The sequence below is a fragment of the Pagrus major genome, chromosome 7 (genome assembly GCF_040436345.1).
Source record: "Pagrus major chromosome 7, Pma_NU_1.0".
Taxonomy (NCBI): domain Eukaryota; kingdom Metazoa; phylum Chordata; class Actinopteri; order Spariformes; family Sparidae; genus Pagrus; species Pagrus major.
Window position 1 is genome coordinate 23,639,519 of NC_133221.1, and position 25,811 is coordinate 23,665,329.

Genomic DNA, 25,811 nt, shown 5'->3' on the forward strand with positions numbered 1-25,811 from the left:
GGAAAGATTAAAACTACAGGAGGAGAAAGAGAAAGCAAACACTGTACCCCCATATGAAGAACTGTATCCACAGAATGAATGTGTACAGTATATAAAAGCTACTATACTCCATACACAGTGGGTTTTCCAATCAACTCCTCTGTGGTCGGACAAATGTGTGTGTGAAAACCCTTCCAACCCTCACTGGATAAATTCAAAATTGCATAAGCTGTTTACTTGGCTCTGAAAAAAGTGTTAGTGATACAAAGTTGTCACCCGACAGTGATGGAGACAGCTTCAGACTGCAGCGAGTCAGGTTTTCATGTGAGCTGTCAGTGGCTGCTCTTCAGAGAAAGGAAAAAAATAACTTTTCTGGAACAGATCGGTAAACGTCTGCCCTTGAGCTCGAAACATGAGTCGAGATCATAATCTGTCGTCGAATAACATTATTAATGACTATTATAACAGCGTTGACTGTGACCTCTACTATGCAGTCTGGTTTCTAGGAACAGCAGTCGCAGCACTGAGACCTTTAACTCACAACATCCTGAAAATATCTAAATGAAAAAAGGGGATTTGTGGTGTGTGTCCAATCAGAACAAACAAACTTTCACAAATGCACTCACAATATTTTAAGGCAAATTATATCACTGGTACAGGAAATGTGAACTATTCCCCAGACTAAGAGATGTTATTCTATTTTTGTGAGAACTATTCAGCGACCCATGGAAATTAACTTGCAATGCGTGTTGAGTGTACCGACCCTCAGTTCAAGAACCAATGTCCCTGGATGTTTAACTGCTGCAGGAAACTTGTAAAGTGGCGTAACAGCTACTTTTTCTAAACTCTAAATGCTGTACATTTTGGTTGACGTCACACATTAAAAAGGACCAGCGTGTAGGATTTAGTGACATCTATCCATGTGGTTGCAGATTGTAACCAACTGAACACTCCTTGTTTCACCCTTCCCTATGTAGGCTGCGAAAATGCTAAAAAGGCGAAAGGCCCTCTCTGGAGGAGGTTTGATTTGGTTTGTCCTTTCTGGGCTACTGTAGAAACATGGCGGGGTCCGCCATATGAAAGGCTTCATCCAAGGCAATTAGTGAGCAAGGATCTGACCAATGTAAACGCATGAGTAATGCATGTGCCTGCTTGCAGTGCAGTGTTTTGAGAAGTTTTTATGACAAACTTGAGATTAATGGCGGTTAAATCAGACGCCGACTTCAACAAGCCACAGCCGATGCCGTCTGCAAAGATGCAAATTACAAGCTTTTCACAGCTGCTTCAAGTCGAGGCTTGCTTGCCACTTTTAGGTGAAATATCAGTTTAAAGGTTGTTGAATATTTTTGAAACCACAGACACAGACTGGAATTCAGGTTCATGCTCATGTTTTTGGGTGACGACCTGCAGCTCGACAGAGACTGTTGTTGAATAATCAGATACTGAGGGAAACTTTTTAAAAACATCAAATATCTGGATTAGATTTATTTGCATCTGTAAATCAGGAATTCAAATAACTGAACACGCAGTCACACAGGAAGTCTGAGGTCCTGAGTGCTTGACCTACATACCAGATCCACTTCTGTCACTTACCCAAACACAACAATAATGAGACATACCACACTGCTGAAAATAAGGATCCACTGTTTTCAGGTGTGTGTGTTTTTTCAGCAGCTTCCAACACAAACTCCTAAAGTCTAAGTCGTCTCTGCTCCTGTTCCGCTCCCTGTGAGTCACTGACCTACAGTCTGGAAAAATTATTAAATAAAATGAGCGGGTTGGACAGTCTGTCTGGGTCCTGCCCTACTGTCCGCCAGTCGCTGTCTATGTAAGCAGATTACGGATGACCTCAGATACTACATTTACTACACAGAGAATCCTCTACGTCACACATTTCACAAACACAAGCTGTCTGGTTATCCAACACAGACAGGAGGTTCCAGGAAGTGGACAGGAAATGAAGCCATACAGAGTTCATAGTAGCAGAACATTGAATTAATTCATCTAATCTTTATATCAGAAACCGTCCTAAGGCTCTTATCTGGATGTTTCCGTTGAGAAAAATGAATAAATTGTTATTCCATCTATACTAGGAATTATAAATATACCTACTCTGTCATAATTATTTAATATGTTTTTGGAAAACTTAACTTAAAGCCCTCATTTGTTTTACAATTCACAGCCTCTCTCCATGTATGAACCTGCTGTATTCATGTACATAGTTCTAGCCCAGTTATATCACTACACTTCAGTTACACCAATCCTTAGGTGAAATCAGACATGGTGGAGATTTACAGTTTGTGACGGTCCTGTCCTCCCCATCCTGTGTCTCATTTTCACTTTTCTGTCTCATCATACTTCCCTCTTATCTTACTCAACTCTCATTTAGTCTGCTTCCTCCCCCACTGCACTCTCCTCATATGTCTCTGATTCTACCTGCCAACACCTTCTCTTCATCCTCCTCCTCCTCCTCCTCAATCACCTGGCTGTACTTTTCCCTCATCTTGTTTCATTTCTCCTTCACACCTCTCCTCTCTACTCGTTTGCCACTTCCTCTGCTAACTTCTACCTGTCTTCTCACTCCTCTCCTCTTGATGTCTTGTACCTGTTATATTTCCGCGTTGTCCTTCACCTTACCTCTCTTTTCCCCCAAGCCTCTTGTTCAGTTACATGTTTGAGTGCGCTCGCAGGGCCGCCGCATCCTCCTTGTTACATAAACTCTTCTTGCTGAGGTTTTGTTATAAAACAGAGAAGAAAGCCTCACAGGGCAGAAAGACCTGCAGACGTTCGGCATGCTGCCATCATTATAAGGTTTTATTACATCAGACTTTGACATCACATGTTCTGATGAAGTTTGATCAAATCACACTGCAGAGTTTGTGTTTAAGCCATCGTAAATAACAGAATGATAGACTGAGATATCCTGTATAATGTGAATGCAGAATGAGAATGTATACGTTTAAGCTAATTCAGCTCATAACAATAACGACAAACAAATAGGACAAAAACCAAATAGGAGGCAATGAGTGTTACTGTATTACTAAAGTGGAAATACGACAATGTTTGAGCAAAACTGAACTTAGAAAAACAAGTAATCATAGAAGAATTAAAGCATGAGATGCCTGTTTCAGAGGGAAAAAAAAGGTTTATCTCTATTTCAAATGACAGAAGAGGAGAAAAATCCCATTTCCAATGAGAGTTTGACATGATTTTATTTTTGTAACTGATCAGAACAACAAGGCACTCCCAGCAAAAGATCAATTCTCTAACTTCATCCAAGAGACACATCATTTCCTCGTGTCAAGTCTGGATTTCCTCTCATTTCGTAAATAAATACAATAACCTGATCCAGCCTTGGCTTGTGGTCAAACTATCCACCTGATAACATGGAAATCTATTCCGTCCTGTTCTTGAGAGGTCCATCAGAATGACAGCCAAACAGGCTGACAAGGCAAAACACATGTACATAAAGACAAGAAGGAAAACCTCCTTGAAAGCCGAGATGTGATGGAAAAACACAAAACACAGACGTCAAGAAACAGGAAGCCAGATTTTATCTGACAGTTTCCAGCAGCTTCCGATTCAGTAAGGTGTTTGTGTTTGTGTTAAAACGTCAGGAGGGGGTCAAAATGTCGACGTGACAAAAATGGAGACGCGATGAATGTGAAGGCGTTAACGAGGTCAGTGGGTGACGTGTGACGAGTCGAGGTCAACACACGTAACTTCTCTTATTCTCTTTTTTAGTACCACCTCGAGAGGCTGCTGCACTCAATGAGACGACCTGCTTTATTAAGAGTCTAATTTGCTTACACACACACACACACACAGACAGACACACAGACAGACACACAGACAGACACACACACACACACACAGTCTCACTCAGACAGAAAGTTGCTCTCTAACAGACAGTCAGGCCACCGACGCTGAGGCTGGTCGGACAAGGGGGGACGCTTATATAACCGCTGCCTCTGGCTGTTACACAACCAGCATGTTCACAAGAACCTCACGTCCTGCACGCACACACATACGCACACAAAGATGTACCACGTCACGCACACCAGAGCTCACAGACCCAGACGAATACGGTGGCATTTCAAGAACATCTAGACTTTTAGAAACACATTCGAATATACTCTCACAGCCGCACATATGCCACGATGAGTATGTCTGCCCGTGTATGTGTGTGTGCTGCCAATGTCGTTATTTTCCGCCTCTTTCCTGCTGTTTAGCAGCGTTCATACTGTTCTCTCACTCTTACGGCTGCTTTCCAGCTATCTCAACAAGAAAAATGTCAGAGTGATGCAGGTGGGGCTGATGAGAACATAAATAAGAGGACAAACACAAAACCGCAGATAAACACGTCAATAAATCAATCGAGAACGAGACAGACTGAAGAATTAAACTCTGATTTTCCTGCCAGATACTCGCTGGAAGTCATACACGGTCCAGACTGATGCATTAAGCAACCAGATTCTTACTAAATGTCGCATTTCTCACTCATTGCTTCCACTGATTTCATGAATGTTTGTTGTTCTAAACTCTCGGTTGATTTTATCTTTCAATGTACAACAAGGAACTTTTAACTAGTTATGAAACTGTATGAGGCCTCTGTATGACCTTCATAATCAAACAAGACCATCAGTCAGAAGACTGGATATTCCTTTACATATAAATAGCTAATCTAAATGAGTTCAGAGGATGACTCGAGGAGTCTCACAGCCAGAGGAAAGATGCTGCTCTGTAGTCTGGTGGTAGCCTACGGTACGGCACTAAAACAAAGTTTACTTTGTTTGACCGTCATCATGTTTGGTTGCCAACACTGATATAGTTGTTGGCAACCCCACTGGCCCCCCAACTCCCGAGTGTCAGCAATTTCTACTGAGCACATTGTGCAAATCTTTGAGGTCTGAAAGCACGCGCACAAAACAAAAAAATGCTCAAAAACTCTAAAGAGTACCTTTAAAGAAATTGATGTTTTATCTACAAAATGCTAATTTCACTTCCACACCTTCTGTTTCAACCCATCATTGCGTCTGCAGGGGTGAACAGAGGATACATCTCACATCAGACCCAGAGTTTAAAAAAAGAAGCCAAAACCAAAAAAAAAAAAAATACTTGTGGTTTCCTTCCCAGGACAAATCAAGATTTATCAGGGTTACATAACTTGCCTTGAGAAAGACAAAAAAAAAACCATATAAAAAAAACTAATGCAGCTTTCAACATGACAACACACACACACACACACACACACAGCACTGACACACACAGACACACACACCTCTCTTACATAACCGACTGCCCTGAATGAGTTATTAAGGCTGCTTTATTAGAGCGAGGCAGGTGAGTTATGAAACCCTCCCGCTGGCTGCATGTGTGTGTTCAGTGTGTGTGTGTGTGTGTGTGTCTGCGTGTCAGAGCAGCCAGAGGCGCTGAGAGACAAACACGACAAACAATGAAGAGAGACAGAGAAAGAAGAAACGATGACTGTGTGGCAAAGAGAGAGAGGTGAGGCGAGGTGGTACGCTCTGTTCTGTTTGTAGGCCAGTGTGTCACTGCAGCAGAGGAGGGAGGAAGAGGAGGAGGAGGAGGAGGAGTGAGAGGAGAGGACACACATGCACGCCTGGCTGCTGCCACACATTACCACAGTGCTGGTCAACCTCGGAGAAATCTCACCTACACAAAACCAACACAACAAAACCTTCACACCTCTGCAAATTGTCTATCATAATGTATCAGACTGAATATGAGCGTTTTACTTTTACTATTCTTTTACCCCTTGAAATTGCTCCATACAGCTCATCCAGCATGATTCAAGTCTCTGGAAGCGGCCAGATCCCAAATTGTTTTGAAAGGACGTTGTTCGCACCCTTTCGAACGCCGAAATTAAATGTAGCTGCTAAGCTAACAGTGTTAGTGCGCACCTCATCTGAAGTGGGTGCACAGGCTTGACCACGCGTGTGTCAATATTGTCTTTTCAGATCAATTTGGGGTCTCGGGGCTTCCACAGAATTGGACCAGCTGGCCCCAAAGTTCCTGTGCTAGCCGTATGCCATCATATAATCCATATTATATATACCCAACACTCCCCCGGTGCTCCAAGCTGTTGTTCTGGACCACTAGCTGCACCAACTGAGCTAACTAGCTAAAGGTAGCTCCAGAAGGCTGCATTCTGGTGATACGCAGCGCCCCATTTGTTTTGAGTATGAATTCAACAAGAGGCTAATTTTTATATACTGCTCCTTTAAGTTTCAAATTATGAACAGTTTCTAGTCAGATTCTACACAAATAAAAGCTCCACAGGCTTTATATAAAGGTGCCTACAATGTGACTGGTTGTGGTTTGGGATGGACGCTGCCGTCATGAAATTCACTCTCTGATCACGAGGCTGCTGTAATGTAACACTATACAGCACTGCAGCCATTTAGTGAGAGAGAGGGTCGAATGAGGCAAGACAGAGACAACAGCAGTTTGTTCATGTGAAGGCAGGAGGGAGGGATGAAATCTGCACTGAAAAACACAAGGAGTGAGAGACAAACAGAAAGAGAAGAAAGAGAAGCAGAGAGAGAACACAGGAGGGAACAAAGTGACTGGCATTGTGCAGCAGCGAGATAAAAAAAAAAAAGAAATCAGCCAACAAAGAGAACCTAAAAGGGGGAAATTTACATTGAAATGAGAACAAAGACAGCGGCTATAGCATCTGACGGGAGGAAGGAGAGAGATCAAAAAGCCCAGACGTTTAACAAAGGCGACATTAGGGAAGTGGGAACGAGAGCCATGTGGCTGGCCCGGCGAAGCCTACATCCTCTCTATGTGCTGTGGCGTTATGAAAGCAGCCAGACTACACGTGCTCCTGGCGTTGGCCCTGACCCCGGAGCTGGTCTGAACTGGACACGTTGTTCCTGCCCGGCGTGCCGAGGACAATCGCAAACCGAGCAGAGCGTGCAGCGCAGCACAAAGGAAAATAGGAATCAGGACAAATGGCTCCATCCTGTTTTGTTGGACCATAGAGGGGTTGTTACTGCTGTTGAACTAACTCACCTTTTTTTCCAATCAACCATCCAATCAATTAAGATTATTTGTCACATGTAATCTTGGTGTTCAAACGCTTTAAAGCCCTCCTGATGTCACGCTCAGAAAGGGTGAAAGGTGTGATTGGTGCACCCACCGACCCACTAACCTCTGCTTCAGCCATTTTTGTCTCTTGACAGCCTCAAAGTGAGCATACAAGTTGGTGTCTCAGTTGCTAGAGACGTGTCAGCACTTGACAAGGAGGGGTGGGTGGGCTTACATTCTGTCATAGTACCCAGACCTTCCAACATGTTTCTGGGATTGACCTACTGGAGTCGTTCTCCCATCCGTGACGTCGACGGTGGTGTCCTGGAACACGCTCCAGACTGCGTCATGCAGTGAAGTCTTTTCACAATAAACATTTCATCACTGATGGACAGACTGTACTCGCAGGAAGACGGTCATAAAAACACACTCACGCACACACCCTACATAATGCATCAAGGGAGAACAGTGTGTTCTTTTAGCCTTTATCACTACTCGACACGCCACATTTGCAGCCATGACAAGGCACCTAGTGTCTTTGCACAGCGAGCCAAACACCCAGAGCAATCCCAGGAATTACAGGCACGTAGATGTTAGTTGGTTCTGAATAAACGATCCCTGTGAATATGTGTCGCGATAAATGCCAACACAGTGAGAGGCAGAGGCAGAGAACACGATGCACCCTGAGCAAAACCACAAGGAACGATGACTAATGATGAACAAATAATGAAATTGTGTTTTGTTTTTTTTGCAAGATCCTTCACTGATCAGCGCAGAGGTGCTGAATAATGAACTGATGAACTTTTCACACAAATTTTCACGTCACATCTACAGCTGTAAATGAACTTGAACTTGTTTAGTAACCTTCATGCTGACAAAATCTGCATTTTTCTAATGTCAGACACAGCCAGACAGTACAGTGGAGACTGCAGGCAGTCAGGAAAATTATATGTTTTTCATTGTTTTGTCTCGGTGCCTTGGATTTGAAATGAAAATGACTGTAATGTTGACTAAGAGCTTTAATTTGAGACTGTTCACGTCGGTTGGGTGAACACTGGGACATTTGCAACGAGAAAACAATACTCTACATACAGACATAGTGAGGAAGGCGTTTTTAAACGGGCCAGGCTTAAAAGATTTTTACTGGCAAAGTGAATCACATGACCTTAATAGACCTAATCATGTCAATTCATCTCCTGAGTGTCTGCATATGTGAGTGAGACACCAGACGGTCAATTTTCAACAGACTAAAGCAGGGGTGGACAAAATTTTTTCCCTTGGTGAGACAAAACTGAAACCTAATGGTGTCTGATGGGCCAAAAGCAAGCACCTATTGTGTTAACATGCTAAATGAGAGGCAAGTGAGAAAAGAAATTCTGATGATCAAATTAACACATTTTCTCTCCAGTCTTTTTAGAAAAAAGTTTTAAAAAGGATAATTTTTCAAAGTTCCTGACGAAAAAAAAACAGCCACTATCCTCTCTGGGTTTCCATAATTCCCAAGTTCCCTCACAAACAATTGAACAACATAAACAGCGCTTCATAATATCATTTTCTTTTTATCATCACTTGTTTTTTCACTAGAAACATCTGGCGGGTCGATTCAAACCTTAAAACCAGCCCTGGACTAAAGTTTACATTAACTCGTACATTTAGTCAAGATCCCTAAAACTGTGAGGCTTTGTAGAAAAACTCCTATAATTCTTGTCTTGTTCACCTGAGGTGAATGTAAACACCTTTGAATCAAAGCTGAAAGTCAACATTTAAACTGTACTCATATTTTCATTTCAAATCCAATGTGCAGAGACGGCACACAAAATATCACTGTCCTACCATTTACACACTAGAAGTGCACAAAACATTATAGGGCGGCCTTTAAAAATAAGTAAAAACCCTTTGGTTTGTTGTATATTGCATTGTCTACACTTTGAAGATGAATTCACTGTCTTTTAATGGGGTGTTAAAAGGCTTGTTTGATGAAAAAAGCAACAAAAACATTGGAAGCAGGGATTTAACGCAGGGTTAATTGACCTGAAATTAGCTGAAATGAACCGTACCGGTGTAAATTCATGGCACAAATCCCTGAATCCAACATGAACTGTTAAAAATACTCTTCTTATCTCCCTTTCTTGTTGGTAAAATAACACTTTGAACTCTTTCAGTTCCTGCCTTGCCTTTGCTGACTGAATAAATGAAGAAATAGAGCACATTACACTGAAAAAAAATAACACCACTTCACAGATTTTCTCCGTTCATCCAGACAAACAGCGGCGGCGCTCTGTCCCCGCCTGCCACCTCACGCTTTTACCCCCCTAACCCACTGGTCTGATGAACCATATGTTTTCCTGCCTCCACATGCTCACACTTCCAGCATGGCCCAATCCTACACAGACCCACCAATCAGGCATCGGCATTGGTTTAGGTAACCGTAGAAACAGCCAATGGGAGGGCGGGCCTGAGACCACAACACGAGAGCGAGGCAGCCTGCAGCATGGGGAAAAAGACCGGCTGAGAGATGGAGAGAGTCTGACTGAGGGAAAGGAGAGAAAATGGGACGAATCGAACACAGAATGATGACTGTGAGCGAAAGTCGAGAAAAATGAAGAGCTCGATAGAAGAGCAGAGAGAGGAAAAGGAGAGAGAGAAGACAGATCGACCGTGCATGTTTAAGTAGGTATGGAGCCGGTGTTACACAACAACGTTAAGTAACTTCACAAGCGTCAATTAGCTGCTGCTCATTCTTGACATTTCAGCTCAGTTTTCAGCTCATCAAATCCTATTTTTACCTCCCTCATGTCCTCTCTGGCTCATTTTACAAAGCAGTGTTCATCATCTCATCATCAAGAGATGAACTACTGAGTATCTCTGCAGCAACTCTCTCTCTTCTCAAACCTTTGTGCTCCCTCCCAATCTCTCTTCATCCTGCAAACTTTCTACCCCTTTTCTCAATGTCAGGGATTCATCCCTTCTCCAATGCTGCCTCAAAGGTCAGAGTGATGATGTCACCTACCTGCAAATGACTCTGATTCGTCCAGGAGCAGCATGGTTATCGCCGCTAAAGAAGATCTGGTCTTCTCTGCTGTCCTTCTTCCTCTCCTCTCTTATCTCTTGCACTCCCTGTCAAACTCTCAAAACTGCCTGAGAGGAAGTTAACAGATGTATTCCTCCTGCCTTTGTTTTACACGCGGCTGCTCTTTAATCTACTGCCTCAGTGACTGACTGACTCACTGACTACTGGCTGACTGCTCTGTGTGCTCCTCTCTAGTCAATAGCACTGTGAATGTGAGGCAGAGGCAGGCAGGAGGGCTGGCAGCTGAAAAACTTACATAACCCTTCATGCTGGAGCCGGGGCCCCGCTGAGGGGTACTCGTACGGCTGATCCTCTCTCATTCCCCCCCACCTTTCCAAAAAGAAAAAAAAAAAAACACTCCTCCATAACACACAGAGCATGTACGGAAGCAGCCGCCCACACATTCATGCTGCCTGTTTTTGTGTTTGTTAGTCAGAAAAAAATGTGGCGCTTCGATCAACATGTTTGTCACTTTAAATGAAGTGCTTAAAAACTCAGAAATACATAGAAGTGACACAACTACATCAGACAGTATTTATGTGTGACTGATCCTTTTTATTTTATCTATTTGTTTTATGCTTTTATCGTTATTGCATGGGTTGGATTTTACCTACTGTTTAACCTCCTTAGCCCAAGCATATCTCAAACTCAGACATTTATTTTTAATTACTGTCCAGATCCCAACTCTACCAAACACCAATACACTGTGATAAAGATAGGAACATTAGCATTAATTATGCAAAACATATCTAGGGTTTTACCCTTCCATGTAATAGTGAAGCCCAAAACATATGCAATATTTCAAACTGATCTGCTGACCAAAAAGGAGTCCAGCGCAAGGATGGCATACCCGCCACTAACAATGAAAACTACTTCATAGACAGGTAATATAAAAAGGTAGATACAACAGGATGGCTATTATGAAACCATGCAGACCACAAGTAGCTTCCAAAACAAAGTCTTGTTTCATGAAATTAAGGAAATACTTTAACATTTAGGGTTAATAAGCTTAACGTATTACATGCTTTAAAAGGTGCAATATGTACAAAATGGGTTTCGGGTTTGAGGGAAGTGTGTTTTACGATAAGTTAACAAGGCAACTAAGCTCATCTTCAATTTGTAAAAGAGAGAAACTTGAATTCAGAACGTTGAATTTGTTTTCATAAAAAAAATAGGTATAAAGTTATTTACTTTTTTGACTTTTGTGATATTAATCTGTTTGTGGTTTGACTTAAAAACGAAAGTACAGCTTGTTGGGCGAAGCAAACTTGCAGCTCGCACACATCTCTCAGAGACATCAAACGTCAAATCTCAACTTGACAAACTGCTAATTTTAGTCAATTTTCGAATGTTTTATACTAAAAGTCTTACACATTACACCTTTAAGAGTGAGTGTTTTCACTATATCTCTCTTTTTATGCTTAATTTAAATTAGCCCCGCTAAAACAACCTGTAATCAATCATGTTGTTATGGAGATAAAGTATTGAATCTTGAAGAATGGATTTTACAAACACACTTCTTCCTGTAGGAAACACTGACTTGAGTGCTTGTATACATTAGAGTTGGAGCCCTGGTGACCCAGACAGACAGTTTGTATGTCTGTGTAACATAATGAAGGGCACAGGGGAGTAACATGGCTGCTGAAATCTGTGTCAAGGTCCCTGAAACACCTCAACACTCACTCCAAAAAAATGTTGTCTCAAAAGTTACACAATCCATACAGAGTACTTCAATAACTGATGATACTGAGCAAACAATTCATTTACACTAATCTTTGTCCTGGATGTGGTGAGCTAAAATTTGGCATTTGAAAAGCAAAACTGTTTTTTCTCCACTTATTACAAAATAAGATCAACCCCAGCTTATGAACACAGGAAATGATAGTAAACAGAACAATACAGATGAAGTACTTATAAACCTGTTTTTCAGAAACCTCAGATACCATGTCCACTGTTGCATCAGCACAACTTTAGCACCAGACTACCTTCACAAAATGCGTAATTATAAGTCTTAAAGAACTTCTTCTACAATCCTCGTTTTAAAAACTCCCCCACATGAAACTCTGCTGTGCTGTGTATCGTCAACATCAAGTACAACAGCACACTGGAAACTTTACGACCATTTAAAGCGAGTACAGCGTGTCCCGAAGCAAATTTGTCTGATTTGTACAGTTAATTCATCCAGTGTGTTCACAGATCTGGGGGCACTCTTATGAAAACTTACAGGAAACCCCTCATGCAGGATTAAATGGCTCATTACTCCGAGACTGAAAGCTACTTTGATTTACAAAAACTGAAGGAAAAGAGAACGCTTCATTCAAGCTTCTTCTAGAAACACCATCTTAAATTCAACGGGTAAATTATCTTCTTATCAAGCAGAAATTAGCATAAAAAGTAAACTTTTACCCAAATTGTGAATTGAGACAAGGATTTCTTTTTAGGCACAAGGACAACTCTTGCATCTATTTCACAACATGCCTTATGAAACCTCTGAGCTCTGCTCTGCCCGAGTGGCCCGGCCACAGACTTGGCACTGCAGCACATGTAGGTCAGTATGATAGAAAGCTCCCTTGTGTCTGCATACATACACTGATAAGTAGACGTACAGCAGGAGAGATATGGGGACTGACGCAGGGAAGAGAAGAAACCGATATGTGATAACAAAGAAGCACTGAACCAGTCAGCTAACAAGAAATGTTCAGCTACTCACCCATGTCATGTGGTTGAAAGTTTTTTTTGTCTCCTACTTCTTTGCTGAGAGATCCATGCCTCCTCTCCACTTTCACTCTAAACGTACTCCAGCTGGTGTGTATTCCTCCTTCATACTGCTAGTAACACACTTCCCTCAATGTCCTGTCTAAACTGTGTCAATGTGTGTGTGAGAGAGTGTGTGTGCGGCTCTGAACATCTAGTCTCGTCTCGCAGCTTTACCGGCGCTCCAGCGAGGACAGAAGGCCATTGGGACAATTACAAAACAATGAGTCGCTTGAAAGCTGCCCCGGCCTGCCGTGTGTAGGAAACCCCCCGCTCGTGCTGCTTCTCCTCCTTCTCGTTCTCCCCTCCCCCAGCCAACTGACACAGGAGCGAGTGTGACGACACGAAGCCACGCCCACTCCATAGAGGCTGCCTTAGGTAACAGGGGTAATGGGGTTCGACCAGGAAAAGATGTATAGAGGAGGAGGAGGAAAGGGGGGGGGGGGTTGAATGCAGGGATGTAAAAGGATAATCTGGAGTGTTTGCTGCAATCTGTGGCGTTGCTGATTTGTGATCATTTCACTGGACTCTTTTGAAGATCACAACTCCAAATAAAAGACAAGCATTTAAAATGAAAATAAATTCTGTGACGGTGTCTGAAATGTGAAAGGATGAAAATAAAGATTTGATGGAATAAGGAGGACAAAAACAGAAGGACAAGCCAAAATCATTCATATTTGACTCAATTTTGTCATTACAAATACAAATCCCAATAATGATCACTATGATCATTTGTCATGATGAAAAATAAAGTAACTTGTGAGCACTTTAGGTTTCTCATATCAAGTCTCGGCCATTTTAAACTATACATGAAGCAAAAAAATATGATTGTTAAATCAATGACACAATCATGATTGAACTCAGCCTATGCCATTAACATTGTAAAACGTTATTGTTATTTTGTCCATCTTCACATGTTGCACAAACATCAAAATGACTTCAGTTAGAACACAAATTCTCAGCAAAATTATTTAAAAAAGGATAATTTTCCCTCAGCAGGCACGTGAACAGATATGTCCTTGTTGATAATATGCAGCAGACACTACAATGCTAACATGGTTACAAACCATGCCATCATCATTCAGGCCTTGCTATTATTACCCCTGTGGAGGAATGAGGCAATCAGAAATGGACAGGAAGGAAGGAGGGAGAGGAAAACTACAACTGGAGAAGGAAGGAAAACAAGAAAACTAAATGAAGAGTGAGAGGAGGATTAAAAGAAGAAAAAAAAAAGGAGCAGGGATGAATCGAGTCATGTGCTACTACTTTCTGGTCAGCGCACGCGGCGGAAAGTAAAGTTTGGCTTCACGGGACGGTATCGCACGTCGTAAACTGCAATAAACACTTCATAAACACCATAATTGCCACAGACAGTAAATTTCAGCAACACGTCAAGGCGAAAACCATCAATGCTGAGGATGGTGAGTAGAATTAAGGGGAAATACGGAGTAAATATCCAAGACAAATGACAACTGGAAGGGAAAAAGGTGAGAGGGAGGCATGGAAAAAAGGAGCCAAGGGTTAAAAAAGACAAACCATTGCTGAAAAAAGGGAAAATAAACAGTAAGGTAAGGATAGAAACCCGTCAAACAGGTGAAATGATGAAGTCAACGGGAGTACATGAAACCAGGAAACAGAGAAAATCAGTGACAATAAGGGGAGGGGGCTGTTTCAAAACAAGCCTGTGAACCCAAAGACCCCTTTAAAGCCATGTCGGTGGTGTGGGCTTTATCCTTCACAGATCACTCAAACACATGCACACACACACACGCAGGGTGGAAGGCGAGAGCCCAGTCTCACATGGCTATACACACTAACCCACATTGCTACAGAGCCTGGGGGAGGGGCAGCGGAGCGAGGTGGGGGAGGAGGCAGGAGGAGGTAGGAGGAGGAGGCGGTGACAGCAGCAATGTGAAGCTGAGGACTGCCTGGCAACGTATGATGGCCACTCACACATACACACGCATTCACCTTTGCCACAGTACCACAGTTCTGTTCCGCCACGCCTCCTCCTGTGGGGAAAGAAAGCTCACATTTCACTGTTTACATAACCTCAATTGACCAATAGAGAGAGAGAGAGAGAGAGAGAGAGAGAGAGAGAGAGAGAGAGAGAGAGAGAGAGAGAGAGAGAGAGTCACAGTGTGTTGTGAAAGGGCTGGAAGAAGAACAAATCTACGTCCAAAAATAATCTGTTAATAATCTGTAAAAATATGACAATATGCATTAGTGAACTGTCGGACTGATCTTTCTGTTCTCAGAATACAAGCTTGTTTTACTCCAATATCAACAAAATGTAAACATAGGGCTTTAAAGTTCATCGGAAGCTCATGTTCGCTCTTGCAAGCTGTTATTCCTTGTATCAAGAGCTCTGTCTGTTTACAGGCCTTTAAAAAAGGTGCATAGTGAGCCTTTAATATCCTGTTGGGTTTATCTCAAACAAAGTGGGTCGAGAGAAATAAAAGATTAGCACTGGCCACAACAGAAAGTTCCCTGGATGAGAAAATTAAACACCTAAATATACTGTCAATTTGATATATTGCCTGACAATATACTAACAGCTAATTACATCACAGAAACAACATTTTTTCCAGCCACAAATGGAAAACCCACTTTCCTATAAAAGCTCAGCAAGGTTGGCTAAACACACTAAATGCTCCAGATTTACTGAATAGATGAGTGCTGAAACGGTTTCACACAGAATGAACAGCCCAACAGTAACAAAAATCTTAAAAGTAAAGAGCTGGTACCAAGACAGTTTTGGTGTATTGATACTTTCAAAACTTAAAGTCCCGTCTTGCCTTGAAGGTAAGAACCACCTACATCAGAATTCTTCAGACTTCAGCTCAGCATTAAACACAATATCACCCATGAAGTCATAAAGCCATGAAGCTGTAGGAGTGTGGAAGTGTCACTCCATGGTCCGTGTGTATGATGTGTTGGGAACCCCCCACTGATTAGTTTGACAAAAGTCGAAGCCGCATTGTTTTTAAGCTACTAGCATGCTGGTCCTACTGGTGAGCATTTGTCCTCAATGACGGATTGAAATTGAAAAAAAAAAACAGGATGTGAGGAAGATCATTGTGGTTTGGTTTATACTGGGGCACAAAACCAAACTGAGTGATCACAAGTGAAACATTTCCAAAAGTTGAGTCTGAGTTTCAACTTTTTCACCGCAGCCGGCTTTTTTTTTTCTTTGGAACCCACTGTGGCCCGCACCACCACAGCCAAAATGGACTAACCTCATTCAAATGAATTGGAAGACCTGCGTTTTAGCCACACTGCCTGATTTGACCTGAATGTAGCCTCACACCTCTACTGCTCAACACCAGAGCCCCCCAGGGCTGTGTGCTCAGCCCCCTCCTGTTCACACTTTACACCCATGACTGCACTCCCAGACACCGGGCGGGACACCACCATCATCAGACAACAACAGAAAAGCCTACACTTGTTTAGAAAAAAACAATGGTAAGAATCATTGAAATGCTGAGAAGGAAGCTCAGGGTGTGTAAAGGATATAGTGACAGAAGGGTCAGTTTTTATTCCTAGCTTCAGTTTACCCATGACTAAATCCCTGACTTGACCTCAGACAGGAACAAAAGCAGTTATAAAGCAGTGAGAGGACACACTGCACCTAAAAGATTACACAGATACTACAGGGTTAGTGGATTATACAGTTGAGTAAACAATAGTAATTTAGTGGCTTTTCCGCCCCTTTTGAATGAAAGTGTAGATTTCTTGTCCATGTTGCCTTAAAAAATAATCTGAGGTTCAGTTTGCCTGCTGATAAAGATCATGTGAAATGATCAAAAGCTCCAGAACACAGACTCAATGGACCCTGTCCTAAGATTGTTTCCTCCACTGCTGTTTCCAACGTCAAGAATGAACCTTGGACGTCAGCATGAGTGGATGTCATGCCTCATTAAGAACACGAAGAGCCAGTCAGTGCTTATCATAAGAACAATTTGTACTTTTTAAATCTTCTTCATTGGTGAAAATACGTGACTTGTATTGTTTAGACTTTTGAATTTACTAAAAACACCAGATCTATTGAGACTTGTGACACTGTAAAGAAATTAATATTGAATCAAAAGGTTTTATTCTGAATAGTCAGGACACCCAGATGTAAACAATGATTATATCTGCCATGATTTCATCTCTCTTAGTCCTTTATTTTCTCACGATCGGAAAAGTAAGTCCTCCTCAAGTCAGGATGACAAAGAAGATTTGTATATCTTTAGTTCTTGCTGTTAATTCTGTTGAGTCAAGTCAATCAGGCCCTTGTGGCCCACTTTTAATGCCTTACCTGAACATCATTATTTAAACTCTGCACTGACGGATGATTCAATATTCTTAAAAATTACCCTCAATTGGATACAACAACATAACCAGAAAAGCTTCTTTTGGGAAGGAAACTAACATCATGTGTTTACAGTCTGACAGCTGAGACTAGACTCTGTCTCTTCTTCTGGAGCAGCCTAAGTTAAATGAGTTAGCTTGGACGAGGCTGCAGGAATGAAGGTAAACCCGCACAAAATGTCTCAATGTAAACTCTACATAGAGATCTCAGCATTTGGATTAAAGCTGTTCAGTAGAAATTATATTAAACATGTTGAGTCTGGTAAGTGTGGTTCAGACTGAAAAACTCCGCAGCCGCGAGAGACCCAGATCGGATATTCTCCTCTCCTGACCGCTGCTGAAAAGGTCCGCTCACCATCTGATGATAAACATGTCAGCAGGCCTCCGCAGAGTGACTAATGTGAAAATGATGAGCCAACAGCTAACACATGAACAAAGATGGCAGGTGGTTTTACTGATGAATTAGTCCAACTCATGATCAGTTAGGCATCCAGCCAGAGTGTTACCTGATCTGAAGTCTGCTCAGTATGTAGAGCAGGTGGTGTTACTGTATCACCTCCTACACTTCACTCTGTTTAGCCCTCCATCAGGTCACACATACACACGCAGTTATGAAAGCAGTGTTTTTGACTGTTCTACCAAATTAAACAGTATCAGACGAGAAAGACCACAGAGAGTTTGATCATACTGATACTCATTATCTAATTTAACATTTTATCTAAAAACATCTGATTGCAGTTTATTTACATAATCCAAAGACTGATAAAATAACTGATCAGATTGCAGATAGAAAGGTCCTGAGCTGATTGTAATGCCCCGACACACAACATACCTCTACATGTGCACGACGGCTGCTCTGCTGAACTGCTGTGGCTCACACGTGTACAGTATGCGTGTCCACACCATCTAATCTATGTAATCACACTGAGTTTGCCTTTAACAATGGCCATCAATAATACAATGCTTCATTTCAATATAAATATCATTTATATTTAGTTTAAACAAAAATGTAAGAAGCGTTTGCTCAATATTATATATATATATAATTTACTTTTTTTAGACTGATATAAGGAAGTAAAACAATTCAACAGATATTTCAGCCAATATACACAAATTCTTTTTGCAATGATCCCTCAAATATGGTTATTAGCCACAAATACATGTAATGCAGGCAGTATATTTTACAGTTCAACAATAAACGTTATTATGTACAATAACACCAGTGCACTGAAACAGTGAACTCCTCTGGGAATTTAATAATTATCTCAAGCATCCGTTTCTGCATTATTATCCCCCCCCAAAAAAAGTTTTCATATCAGACAACATATACACCAATATCAATATAACTGTGATAGGCCAATATCGGCCAAAATTTTCAGCCAACCGATGTATCGGCTGGGCTCTACAAAGGTGTAATGTTGCTAGAATCATGTTAATATGATCATTTGTACTGGTGCGGTTATTCCTGATTGCAGAAATGAAATGTGATTTGTTACTCTAAGGTACACGTGAACATTTTCAGAACAGACTGCGTTGCGTTACGGCCATAATACGATCACGACTGTTTCAGATAATACTTGCGTCCCAGAAGCACCTCTCCACTCCAAGAGAATACGTGCAGAATAAGCGGCTTGTGAAAAACATCCAGCACAGAGCACAAGTATTCACATGGACTTTTTCCCTTTTACTTGATGAATTTAAGTTCAATACTCACTCTTCTTTAAACTCTGGTCTCTTACTCTCCAACTCAAATAAGCATCTCTGAGTCTTTAGCTGCTAAATGCTCCACTATGTTCCCCAGCTAGTTGCTAGCTTTGTTGGTCTGCAACTTGGTGCTGAGCACGTTGAGTACAGTGGGTTTAATAGAGCTTGTTTGCTAAACGTAGCTCCCTGTAGCTGCTGGAGTCAAACTTGACGAGATCACTAAGCATATATGAAATAATGAATGTGCCGTAAAACCAAAACAATGAGATAAAAGAGGCTAAAAAAGCTGCAAGGTTGGTTGCAATTCTCCTCCCTACGAGCGACACCTTTCCACATTACATGTTTGAGTTGAGGTTTTTATCAAAGCTGAAGACCATAATGCTCTTCCACCTTGTTCCTGAGCCGTTTATTCCTTCCGACCCTCTTTATTAATAGTTGAAAATGTGAAGTTGTATGTAAAGAATACAGTGTTAACCATGAGCCTTACAAAGGAACTACCTGGTGCTTCATCAGTCCTGTTTTGATGCAAGTTGGTGAGGTTATGCATCTTGACGCTGATTAAACCACCAGGTGTCTGTAACATTCGTGGGAGGAAACATGTTTACTTGTTTTTCTTCAATTTGAACTCGAGAGTGTGAGCGTGTACTCTGCTTACCGACGCCTACACACAGGCAGGGGAGCAACAGGCTAATTAACAGACTATTACTCTGCTGCTCTCAGGGGCCAGTGTGTGTGTGTGTACATATGTATATGTGTGCGTGAGTATCTTATGAAAGATGTGACTAAACCTCACGACAGCCTCATCTGAGCTGCAAAGAGCCAATAACATGCAGCACACACCCCTCAATCTGTTCACACACCCACATGCAAGAACACACACACAGACCTGACCCAGAACAGACATCCCAGCAGCACTGTGTTGCTGAGAAGGATGATTTTATTTTAGGAGACTGGTCCCACCTCCCCAAGTCCATTTCTCAATGTCATTTTTTGACGAATGGCCTCGCTTCCACACGCCACACACACACACACACACACACACACACACACACACACACACACACACACACACACACACACACACACACACACACACACACACACACACACACACACACACACACACACACACACACACACACACACACACACACACACACACAATTTTTTTTTAGAATCACACATATTAAAAGTGATTTTCAAATTGTGATTTTGGTGCCCCTGCACCAAAGATTATATGCTTCTGGTAGAAACACAGCTTACTGCAATACACAGGTTGTTTACCCGCCTCATTCTATATCCTGATCAATATGCTGTATATTACAATATACGTATATAGACTTCATCAGTTGCTATGTCTGATACACACCCCTGCAGTGGGTTTCATCACATTTGTCAGATTGTAGGATTTTAGTTTCACTCTGCGACTGTGTCTCCTTTTTAACATGTGGCGAGCCCCTAGGTTCAATTCTAGGACCATCCCCTTTTTCCTTGGGTATCATGTTTCTTCAAATGCCTGATTAAATTAGATTTTTGAATTAAACTTTTTTTTTTTTACACCTACGGCTATGCCATTAGTAGACTATTGCATCTGGATTTGTAGAGACCAACACATGATTTGTTTCATGCCCTGACAACCGTCATATACATTTCTAAAAAGATAGAACTATTACCTTTAGATCTCTTATTGTTCAGTTCCTTGTCGAGCAGCTCAGGATGGTCATTGTTGAGCCATGTGTAGGCCTGTCGCGATAATCAATAAATCAATTAATCTAACGATAACAAAAAATGAGGTCGATAAGTTTTCTGGGGTCGATAATTTTCATTTATCAAAGACACTGGATGTCAAGAGAGTTAACTCCAGTGCATTGATCTTGACTGATTACTCGCGGTTCCTTACTCCTCCGTGGAGTGAACCATCTTGTCAATCACTCACTCTTTGTCTGTGTGTGTGTGAGGGGGAGGGGCGGGTCTCCTGGCGTACACAGTGCAGCATGCGAGACAGGTGAGGAGTGGAGATAGAGAGAGAGAGATTTGGATGACAACATGGAGTTGGTTGCAAAGCCAAAATCAACGGCGGATGTGTGGGAGCACTTTGGATTCAAGCCAAATGACCGCGGTGAGCAACTAAACCTGAATGAGCCAGTATGTCGCATCTGCCACAAAACGGTGTTATCCAAAAGTGGTAACACAACTAATCTGAACCTGCATTTGAAGCACAACCATCCCATGCAGTATTCCCAGCTTGGAAAAAAAACTACTACCAAAACTACAGAGGGGCAGTCTCCGTCTTGTCGACAGGCCACCATTAGTGGTGCGTTTGCTAAGCAAACAAAATATAAGCGTGACAGTGCTAAGTGGTGCGCACTAACAGACAGTGTAGTTCGCTACATTGCACAAGAAATGCAGCCCTTTAATACCGTCGAAAAGCCGGCATTTCGGCAAATGTTGTTTATTTATAGTTTCAGTGTGGTAAGGTTTTTATTTAAGTTAATTTTTTTGAGAGTCCATGTCATTCATTGTTATTGGTTGTTTTGTTTATTTATTTTGGATATTTGCAATGTCTTTTTATATAACAATTACATTTTAATTTAAAAATAAATGTTCATTGATCTTTAAAAAGGGTGAATTTGCATTTTTATAGAACATCATTATATTTGAAAAATGGTACCTAAACGACAATATTATCGTTTATCGCAATAAATTTTGGGACAATTTATCGTCCAGCAAAATTTGTTATCGTGACAGGCCTAGCCATGTGTTCCCAAATCACTTTCTAAAAATGTATTTTTACTGAGTAGCCTCTGGAAAATCTTAAGCTTGAGATATTCACAGTATACCATGCGCATTTTGCATCTCTGCTAACCCAGTGAATCAAATACCTACAAGTTAGCATACTACACATTGATGCATACTTAATGCTTCTTGTCTTAACATAAAGATTTCTCCCATATAACAGAAGATACTTCCACCTGAAGAGAGGACAGAAATATCTAGACACCTGTCCATCTGTTTATCAGCGAGCCTCCTCGTCTCATCCTGCCCGTCTGTCTCTTTTGAGTTTATCATGGAAAAAAAGTCTGTCTCCAAATGACCTTCCATGCCAGTCGAGTACATTTCCATTGTGTCATCTTTACTTGTGCAGTCTTTTCCCCTCTAAATGTTGGGAAAAATGACAGCAAAAAGAAAACACATGCACATGATTCCCGGCATTGGAATGTGAACACAGCCTCAATCAGAAACCAACAACATGCTTGGAAATACTTCAGTGATGACTTCCCAAACGCACGTTTTCTAAAAATACCTGCAAATAGCAACAGAACGTGTCATTTGCAACATGGATGCGTGAGCTGTGCATGTAGGGGTGCAAAATGTGATGCAAGTGATCACCATGACAACCCCAAATCTCTCTAGAGATAAAACTCATTAAATAAAAATAAAATTACAACAAAGATAAAGTAGTTAGAAGAAAAAGTAGGGACAGAAAGAATGAAATGAGTAGAGAGGGATGAATTTAAATGAATACAGATCAGAGAAAACTGAGAAGAGTATGAAAGGGACAAAAAAAAAACTGAGGGAGAAAGAGGAAGAAAAGGGGATCTGAACCTGAAGGAGGAACCTGTCACAACACTGACAGCTGTCATGGCAACCGTGGGACAGACGCAGGAGACGGCAGGGGGTGATGATGTCACAAGATCAAAACAGATTTGCAAAGCGAGGAAGATAAAGATGTCCATGTTTTTTTCTCCATCATACCTTTCACTCCTTCCACCACCTGCCAGGTGGAGCTTCAGATCTTCGTGATCGAAATAAGAGTGGCCTCTTAAATCCACGCAGCATACAAGATTTCACTTAAAATCTGACCCAGTGGCTGAAAAAGTACACAACCTCAGGGGCCAGCAGAATTCAAACCAGCCTGCTAAGAAATTTAAAATGAAACTGAAAGACACGAGTGGCACGATAATGGCCGATAATGTTCTGAAAACCAGCATGGCTTGTTTTCACATGCATCTCAAGTGACCATTGTGATTGGCTCTCACCTCCCTGCTCTATATGCAAATAAACACTAACATCACTGGGACAAATAGACACAAAGGTTTTTACTCAAAGAAAGAAACAACTTAAAATATAACACGTGCCGAATTTACAAGAATGCCCACGTAATTAAGAATTTGTCATAGAAAGCGTTTCACAAAGTTATAAACTCAACTCAAACTAACTCAACAATTCACAAAATTGAGTGATTTTATATGGGTGTCTGGGGAAATTCTCTCCCTCTTCATCTCTTTGCAGTTGTTGACTATAGCTGATGTAGCTGTTGATGTTCAAGTTTGCCACTTGCTGTCATGTAAAAAGCTCTCAAACTGTTGTAAATTGTTGTTAATAACTATTAAGTTCTCCTAGCAATTCAAATGAAAATAAAAAACATAAATATCGCGCACCATTTACATTGATGTCATTATATAGACCCCTCACTTATTGACTTATTTCCTACTTTGAATGCCTTTGCAACCTGTCAGTACTGTATGACAACAATCCTTAAAATACAATGATTACTTTAGTTAAAATATCATCCAAGTTCCAAGTCCTAGCTTATAAATTAGGAAACGTAATAGAGCAACATTGAGCAAGAAAGCGACAGAAACTTTTATCTTTAGTGCAGAAATGGAGATGACCCGGTTGCTAGGTGTGACACATTCTTCAGCTGTGATTGGTTGATCAAAAAAAAAGAAATTGTCATAAAATGTAGTCTCTATTAACACATGGTATAATAATGAATATTATTTTATGTAGTGCAAATCTTGAATAAATTGTAAGAGGCTGACAAAATGTTTGAAAACACAGGCCTACTTGTGTAGTAACCTATCCACAGATTTTCACCTTAGTAGCTAAGGTGTTTTATGAAAAGCGTATCTTTACAAGCATCTAGTCTTAATTTTAAGGAAAATAGTTGGAAAACATCAGAAATTTTATCAGACACTAGCAATAGCAACAAGGTAGGAAGCTTTATGAATAAGGCCCCTGTTTTTTTTCCAACTCTTCAGGGAATCTCACTGGCAACCTCACAGCCCCAAAACCATTGTGCTGCTGCTGCTGCTGGGTCAGTTATACAAAATGTTGCACAACTGTTGTGTTAGAAAAATGTTTTATAAGCCCGAACAGTAAGCAGGAGCGCACAGAGACCTGAAGCTTTTTTTGTTGGATGATTAATGGTTCATTGTCGTCATCCTCTCTCTCTCTCTCTCTCTCTCTCTCTCTCTCACACAGTGAGGGCCTACATAACAGCATTAAAGCTATATGGCATCCAAAGTGTGCTGTAATTAGGACGACATGTAGAGTGAGAAATAGAGAGCAAAGGTGTGTGTGTGTGTGTGTGTGTGAGTGTGTGTGAGAGTGAGTGAGTGAGTGAGTGAGTGAGTGAGTGAGTGAGTGAGTGAGTGAGTGAGTGAGTGAGTGAGTGAGTGAGTGAGAGAGAGAGAGAGATCCTCACAGGTTCACAGGTCTCTGCTGTGCTATCTGCCACATTTAAGGGTTATTCACATGAGGAGCCCACATCTCTCTATATGCTGAAAACTTCAACCAAGTTACGTTGGGACTGGCCTCTCTTTGAGTGGTGTCCTTTGCTTTTAAAGAAATATTTCAACATTTCCCGACAGTAAAGTACCACTCATGTCTGATTAGAAAGTAAAGAGCTGGATTCTTCTTTAAGCTGGCTGCATTCAAAATTCAAAATGATGCCTACCAACACATCTAAAGCTCACTAATAACCCTTTCAACGAGACAAAAACGCACCGACACCCACTTACATCTGGCTTTTGTCTTCAATGTAAATGTGTACAAGTGGCATTCACTTGGGCTTCAAATGATTGTGCAGTCACAGGTGTTTATCAGCTCCGATAAACCAGCTCCGATTGGCTGTGATGAAGACACAACACTCAGGTGGACACGCTAATTTTTGCCCCTTTTCAAACACAATGCTATGATGCAAGTTTAAGTTAAGCCTGCTGGCTTGTTAATACTTTTATATATATGTATATATGTATTTTTGTGTTTTTACATTCTCTGTTCTACCTTCTTGTTTTAACAAGCTTTAGACGCGCCTTCCTTGTGTTTGTCTCGACTGTTGAGTGTTTACTCTGTAATATTGTCCTCCTGAGTTTCCTGCTTTAGCTTAACTGTCAAAGCACTTTGAAAACTCTCTTTTTAAAAAGGTGCTGTATAAATAAATGTTTATTATTATTATTATTATTATTAAAGTACGCCATTGAACATGATAAACTTAACTTTGCATTGACATATTAGCCTTCCTCTTCTGAGCGTGTTAGCATGTTGATATTGATAAGTGTGGTTAATATACAGCGCTGCCTAAGTACAGCTTCAAAGAGCAAGGATAGCTCTAAGAGGTTTTTTGTCAATTAGTTTTCATTACTGAATGAATGTTATGTCCCTCTTGATCAGGACATTTGACAATCCATGTTGACAGTGTGCAAAAAATGAAATACCACTTGAGGGGCAAAATGTGTTCCCACCTCAAGAAAGACAATGTCCTACATTTTGCATACATTACTGTACAACTACTACATACTACAAAATAAAGTTATTTAATTTTTTTTTCAATGTATTATTATTATTATTTTTTTTTTATTCAATTCAAAATTTAAACAATTGTTTTGAAAATTGTGGGAGAAACCGGAGCACCCGGGGGAAACCCACAGGGGCATGGGGAGGACATGTTAACTCCACACAGATAGCACACATATAGCTTGAAGTTACTTCGGAAAGACACCGTATGGGGAGCATTTCGGATTGCGAGATGTCAGCTTTTTGGTTGACATCTTTATGAAGGTCCTTTTTCTTCTTCTGCCTGGTGTTATCTCTCACCTGAGTAGCT

General features: G+C 41.2%; 1 protein-coding gene across 3 annotated transcripts in view; it reads right to left on the reverse strand.

Moving 5' to 3' along the window:
• Positions 1-25,811, reverse strand: part of LOC140999389 (helicase ARIP4-like) — a 79,701-nt gene that overhangs the window by 26,005 nt on the left and 27,885 nt on the right. The window contains exon 1 of one of the 3 annotated variants that reach the window (XM_073469751.1): positions 12,816-13,013. The exons of 1 other annotated variant lie outside the window; for it this stretch is intronic. In XM_073469751.1, coding sequence (XP_073325852.1) covers positions 12,816-12,819 — 4 coding nt within the window. In that variant the 5' untranslated portion in view covers positions 12,820-13,013. Of the gene's footprint in view, positions 1-10,045; positions 10,271-12,815; positions 13,014-25,811 lie in introns of those variants that run through there. One more of the 3 variants, XM_073469750.1, reaches the window with a different exon arrangement.